Raw genomic sequence first — 7,264 nt, 5'->3', positions numbered from 1 at the left:
TACACAAACTCACATATGCATACACACGCATTGATGCATCCATGCATCCATACATAGGAAGGTATTGAGAGATATATGTATCTCTATATATTATGCTATTCTATGTGATAGTCCTCAAGAACTGCGGCCAGTTTACTCTAAGTTCAGTAAGTTTTCGGATGTGAATATAAAATGCAGCTCATTTCAGATAGCTGGGGCTTGCAATATCAATTATTAATTTCAAGCTTGAGTAAGCAAATTTATTTTTAAGGAAAATTCATTTGATTAGATGACATAAATGGAAAGTGGAAATGATCCCAGGCTAACTGAGCACCATCTAGCAAGCTCAACTCCCTGGATGTGTTTCTGGTGAACGTCCCTGTGGACACAAACTGTGTGACATTCGCCTGTAGCAGTCCTGACAACCTTTACGGTGCAGGCAAGGCAAAGCAAGAGAGAGGACGGCAGAACTGTTTGTCCAGCCGTTCATTTTTCTGACTTATCTCATGTGTATGAGATGTGTGTATGTGTGTATGCCAGAGAGAGAGAGAAGAGTAGATGAGAGTGAAAGAGGCAGTAGTGACTTGCATGAGTGTGCATGTGATGTGAGTTGGGGAGGGAGAAGCAGGAGAAATTTGCATGTATGTATACATGTATTGGTGAGAGAGTGAGTGGGGAGAGGTTTTTGTGCGTGTGTGTGTGTGTGTGTGTACGCGTGCACGACCATGTTTGCGTTTGTATGCATGTGCCCGCAAGTGTGCCTGTGTGCATCAGGCTCCTCACATTCACTGAAGTTTAGAAGTAAAGGGTTTCTCTCTGTTTCTCTCCCTGGCAGATCTGTAAAGCAATCAAAACCTGTGCTCAAATGACAGGAGAAGCTGACAAGGTGTGGGAGCGCTCTGGAAGCGTTTCAAAACTACCTGCTCTCTGAAGCAAGCTTTTATTTCTTCTGGCAAAAGAAAAAGGATATTTTGGATGTTGGGTGGGATCCATGGACTGGCAAGGGGGAAATCAAGGTGGCACGACTCACCAGGCACTACATCTCAGATGCCCTGAGATGCCTTTAAGTTCGGCACTAAAATAGCAATGTTAAGTTAAGTTAAATGTTCTCGGTGTGTAATGATTTATTTGTTACTATCCATTTGTTTCAGTTTGATCAATTATAGGATCTGATCATTACCTATATCGAAAAGTTATTTACCTACAGATGGAAACATCTGTAGGTAAATGTGTACCTATATGTAGGCAAATAGCAAATTCTGGTCTACAGAGCGGTAGTGTTGCCCACCCTACTGTATGGATCAGAATCCCGGACCACACACAGCAGGCACTTGAAGGCACTAGAGGCACATCATCAGAGGTGCCTCCGAAAAATCCTCAAGATCACCTGGGAAGATAGACGCACCAACACCAGCGTCCTGGAGGAGGCTAACATTCCCGCTATCACTGCCACCATCGCCCAACACCAGCTCAGATGGACTGGCCATGTCATCCGTATGCCTGACTCGCACCTTCCAAAACAAGTCCTATACTCCCAGCTTCTCACAGGACAATGTGCCCTGGGTGGTCAAAAGAAAAGGTATAAGGATAACATCCAAGCAAACATCAAAAAATGTCCCATAGACCCTAAGACCTGGGAGGACACAGCAACCAACAGGGCGACCTGGAGAAAACTTGTCCGGGAAGGAGCTGCACTATATAATAATGATCTCCACCGGGCTGCAGAAGACAAGCACAGACTCAGAAAGGAGGAAGTTTCCACCAAAAAGGCCCAAACCAATCCCACGACTACCACCGCCCACCCCTGCCCACACTGCACCAAAATATGCGGCTCCAGGATCGGCCTCTTCGCCCACCTAAAGACCCACAAGGACCAAGAAGGAGGACAGTCATACTCGACCCCGCTTGACTGCCGATGATGATGATGATGAGGCAAATCGCACAGTAGATAAACACAGTTGTCTTATGTGCACTCTCAAATAGTTGCGGCGATAGCTCTATTTGACCCTCTCTTGGCAAATGTTATATGTTTTCAGCGATAAACAAGCAGCTTCCACTCCAAGAGCTGCCCGTGGCATTTTTATATGGCTTTAAGTCATGCAGCCTATGGGATTTGCACAGTGATAACATGATGACATACAGTAAACTTTAAATGCATCCCATTGCACTGAATCTGCATTATGGGTGCGGCCAAGAAGGGGTCGGATGGGTCCTTCAACCAACGCCAAAAAAAGAAAAGTCCATAAAGTCAACCAGAAATGTGTTCAATGAAACCAAACAGCAATTACCTTTAGAACAGCACAAGCTTATAGTCACAGCAATGTGATTTTTTAAGCCAGAAATAACCATCATTTTGGTGATCCTTCCACTAAATAATAAGTTTCAGTATCTTGTGAAGTATATTCATAGCCCCAAGGAAGTCAACGGCTGGCCTGTGCTCAGAGTAAAAAGGTACACTTTGGTGGGGAGAAAATACCCTGAAAATACAGCACTTCGCATGCTGACAAACTCGAAAGTAAAATAAACTACACCCTGGAGCTGTCAACAAGACCATTCAGACACCCACCAACTCGTCCACTCAGTAACGCATCCACCGCGGCGCCACAGCAGCGCGCCGTTGTGTCGTTCACAAGTCAATCGCGGCGCGGCGCTGTTGGGTAGGGCTAGCGGCGGAAGAAGGTACACTTCCGGATTAGATGGGGTGGGTAGATTTACTTCCTGTGTCGGCAAGCGGGAGGGCTGTCGTGATGGGAGACTTGACTGTTTTTACTGACTCGAGTTTGTATGAGTCACTCACTAAAGAGAGTCGGGTGTTCGTTCGGGCTACTCGTCAGTCGCACAGAGCCCTGTGGAGCATGCTCACCAGCGTCAGACGTCCAACTACCTTTTTAGTCCTCATACCCTTACTTGAATGGGATAAAATGATTTAATCGTGCGGCTCTTCTAGTCTTTCCAAATGTTATCGGATCAAATACTGATGGTGAAACGAGTCATGTCGTTGGAGTTGTGACGCTAAAAAAAAGAAGGTATTCAGCGCTTTACAGCCGCTCCTTGCCCAACGATTGTGCTCGTATAGTAATCGGAAGGTCGCTGGTTCGATCCCCGGGTCCTGTGGAGAAGCGTGTTGAAGTGTCCTTGAGCAAGACATTGAACTAATCCTGATGAGCAGGTTGGCACCTTGCATTGCAGCTTCCGCCATCAGTGTATGAAGGTGAATGTGCGGCGTACGCTGTAAAAGGCTCGGGGTGGTCGGTAGACTAGAAAAGAACAACGCCATATCCGTTTATCCGCTTATTAAAAACGTCCCTCATTGCGCTTAAAAGACGCGAACGCATTTCAGTCCCATCTCAGCACGGCATCTATAGCAACACAGTCGGCTAATCTGAAATTACACCGTTGAATAACAAATCATAATCGAGTGAACTGCTAAAAAAAGGGACAAATTAAAAGTCATATGGACGGTTACTGACTGGCATGGAACTTGTGGGTGGGTGAGTGGTACGTGCAGCCTGGGTTAGACCTTCAGCTCCGGGCTGGGAGAGCGAGTGCTGGGTTGAAACAAGCGCCGAGCGGCTGCTGTTCTCACAGGGCTAGCTTTACACAGTAGCTAACTTGATACTATGCCACACATGCCGTTAATATAAGCGCTGCAGGTACAGTGCGCGGCCTGTCCAGGGTGTCTCCCCGCCTGCCGCCCAATGACTGCTGGGCCAGGCTCCAGCATCCCCGCGACCCTGAGCAGAATAAGCGGTTTGGATAATGGATGGATGGATAAGAGTTATACAGTCGTGACACATTGTCTTGCCTCGTCTTCGCAGTTCACGCACCAGCTAGCGGGAGGGGCGAGAAAGTGAACGAGTTAAATGGGGACGAGGAGTTGTGACTCCGGACTCAGCGAAAAAGGAGTCGTTCGTTTTGAACGACTCGTCCACGAATCGCACATCACTGGAGCACCGCGACAACGGCGGGGGGGGGAAAATGGCTTCCCTGGACGTTCAGGAGTTTATTCAGCAAAACAGAGCGTTGGCCGACCAGGTAGAAAGGTTTCGCGGCGTTTCAGAAAGTGACAAACACTGGGAGGGCCGGAGAGAGTTCTTACTGCGGAACATGAACGATTACGAAGAGGCAGACGTGGACCATCTGCTGGCTCTGTCCATGGTCTGGGCGAATAACGTCTTCCTGGGCTGTCGGTAAGCAAACAGTGTTCGGCAATCAAATCCATTTAATCCCAAGTGGACGGAAAACATGCACATAATAAGTAAAATTGATGTAACATAATGGATGTAAAAATCCCTACAACGCTGTGGGTAACCCTCGTGTTGTGTTCCCTTGTTAGCATGGGGGATGTACTACCCCGGTTAAAGCCTTCCCACGCCACCTTTGGATTTCATAACGACACAACAGATTAATCGACAAACGCCCAATATATCTTATCTCCATATCAGTTACGAATACGGGTTCGGTGTCTGTTTTGACCTGAACAGAACATAAGGGGTTCAAGGGTGCATGAACACAAGAATGCAGGGATGGATGGATAAGATTAGACTTGTGGGGGTAGATGTTTTGAATCATTTCACAGTTTATATGTTTTAACATCCCGTAATGATAGAGAGCAGTTCACGTCATTAAATCACGGACGCTGGCTGGTGTCGTGCCTTTTCACTCCGTGCCCTTTCAGGTACAGCGCCGAGCTGCTGGAGAAAGTGAAGGAAATGGCCGAGGGGATCGAGGTGGATGCACCAGTATTTATGACCAGGGACGAAATTGTCAAAAAGCAACAGGTAATGTTTTGGGCTTGTAGACTTTCTCTCACTCCCCCCCCCCCCCTCTTATGGCCTTTACCCACCAGGGGCTTTTTTCTTCGTGTAGTTAATTCGCACAGACCGGTTGTTTTTGCCATGAGTACTTTCACACAGGACGCAAATATTATGAAGCTAAAAAAGCGACAATCAACCAATCACGTTCAAAGGAGGTTGAATCAGTTCATCTGGACTCAACGTTTATTGACAGGTTTCATCACTCATCTAAAGTGACATCTTCAGTCTAAACTGACTGCAGGTATCCTCGCCCTTATAAACAATACAGATGCATAACGACCGAAACCAACAATCAGTTTCATATGCAAATTGGGGGGCGTGACCATTAACTACAGTTTCAGTGGCCATGTGTGCTGTTCACAGAGGATTTTGGAATATTTGCAATCACAGGATTGTAAAATGGTGACAGATTTACTCTTAGCCCCCCTCGGTTCAGGGATGGTCGTTCCATAGATGGCCTCTTTGACTCCCATCGATTGCCATCTATGTTAAGAGGGAACGACCATCCCTGAACGGGGGGGGGGGGGGGAGCTAAGAGTACATCTGTCGCCATCTAACAATGCTGTGATTGCAAACATTCCCGAATTCTCTGTGAACAGTACACATGGCCATTCAAACTCCAGTTAATGGTCACACCCATATTTGCATATGAAACTGGTCGTTGGTTTCGATCGTTATGCAACTGTATTGTTTATTAGAGGTCACTTAGATGAGTGATGAAACATATCTGTCAATAAAAACATTGCATCCAGATGAACTGATTCAACCTTCTTTGATTTTCTTATGTGGATTATTGAGCATGCATCAACACAACCAATCACATTGTGCGGAACGGACGTCACATCACATCTAATGACAGTGGTGAACCTGTTGATTGTTTGTGTTTCTCATCACCTTGTATTGTATGACAAAAGGACACAAAAATTATAAAGACAATGAACTCAAGGACAACGTGTGGAGTAGCATTGCCGAACAACTAGACTATCAGAATAGTGAGTAGCTTATTTACTTTACTTTTGGATGTAGTAGAGTTGGTAGAAGTAACCCTTCCTTGCTGACCCAGAGCCGGTCGCGGTGCACTGCAACAGAGGAAGTGCACCCAGCGGGGGTTGGACTGGCTATGGGTGGGGGTCACCCCGGGGTCCCAAAGGGAAAGGGAAAAGGAGGAGATCCCCCCACGCATTGCACTGATGTACCTGAACCAGTTGGGTTGAGTCCCCCTCGTCTCTCGCAAATTTGCGACAGAAAGCTGGGTTTCTGTCGCAAATTCGTATCTCTGTCAGTAGGACTAAGGCAAGTATTTGGCATTTTTGATTCGTTTTTTCATCACGTCCCTGGTGTGTAAAGGCCTTTATGCATGCACATCAACATGAACGTAATTGCATTTCTGCTGTCTCCCTTTGTTGGTTTACAGGGTCGATGATGAGACCAGGCCAAATGGATCAACTGTCTGGATTTTCCGCTGGTTCTTTTGTGTTGATGACTTAAGTTGGTGGAGACTGAGGACAGGGGATTTTATCAACTTGTGTACCATGGCTAAACTTGCGATGTATGAGTCTTTTTTTTTGTTTTGTTGTCCAAATGGGTTGATTTGTTTTGAGTTGACTGAGCTAGATATCATGGACACTGATAGCTGTAAATTGAACTTTGATTTTCTATTATCAGTGCACTAACAGTATAAAAGTTCTCAACTTCTTACCCTTTTTGAACATGATCGGTATTATTTGGGTTTTTTATTTGCCCCTTAAATGTTGCTGATGAATTTATTTGTTTCTATTGCTTGTTATTTTTTTTGGAATTTTTCCCCCTTTTCTCCCTTATTGTACTTGGCCAATTACCCCACTCATCCAAGCCGTCCCGATCACTGTTTCACCGCCTCTGCTGATCCGGGGAGGGCTGCAGACTACCACATGCCTCCTCCGATACATGTGAAGTCGCCAGCTGCTTCTTTTCACCTGACGGTGAGGAGTTTTGCCAGGGGGACATAGCACGTGGAAGGATCACACTATTGCCCCCAGTTCACCCTCCGCCCCAAAAACAGGTGCCCCGACTGACCAGAGGAGGCACTAGTGCAGTGATCAGGACACATACCTTACCTGCTTATGTTTTTTTAACGCGTTCAATAAATTGATTGATTGAAGTCTACCGGTGCATATTTCTTGGTTGTTGATGCAGATTTTTTTTCAAGATATTTTTGTACAGTAAGACTTTTTTTATTCATAACTGTTTTAAATGTCCAAAGACTGAAGCTGCATCAGGTTAGAATGGGGTGCATATCCTGTTTCTTTTTGTTCTGCTTATGCAGGTGCTTGCCTCCTTGCTTACCTCTAGATATACATCTTGTTACTTAGGTGAAGCATTTTAGAGTTGTCATTTTGTCTGTCAATTTGCCATTTGCTGTTAATTAGGTTGCCACACAAATATCAAGTCATTTGTATAGTGCATGATTTCAAATTACACTCGGCCTA

General features: G+C 45.7%; 1 protein-coding gene across 1 annotated transcript; it reads left to right on the top strand.

The window, feature by feature from the left end:
- The first annotated feature begins 3,725 nt into the window (after positions 1-3,725).
- On the top strand, positions 3,726-7,264 carry cdkn2aipnl (CDKN2A interacting protein N-terminal like). The gene is made up of 3 exons (XM_056285132.1): positions 3,726-4,169; positions 4,658-4,760; positions 6,211-7,264. The coding sequence occupies exons 1-3, from the start codon at positions 3,958-3,960 to the stop codon at positions 6,217-6,219; spliced, it is 324 nt and encodes a 107-aa protein (XP_056141107.1). The 5' UTR covers positions 3,726-3,957; the 3' UTR covers positions 6,220-7,264.

This window comes from Lampris incognitus, chromosome 8 (genome assembly GCF_029633865.1).
Source record: "Lampris incognitus isolate fLamInc1 chromosome 8, fLamInc1.hap2, whole genome shotgun sequence".
Taxonomy (NCBI): domain Eukaryota; kingdom Metazoa; phylum Chordata; class Actinopteri; order Lampriformes; family Lampridae; genus Lampris; species Lampris incognitus.
Note: the sequence above shows the minus strand (reverse complement) of the source record. Positions and strands in the feature narration are given on the sequence as shown.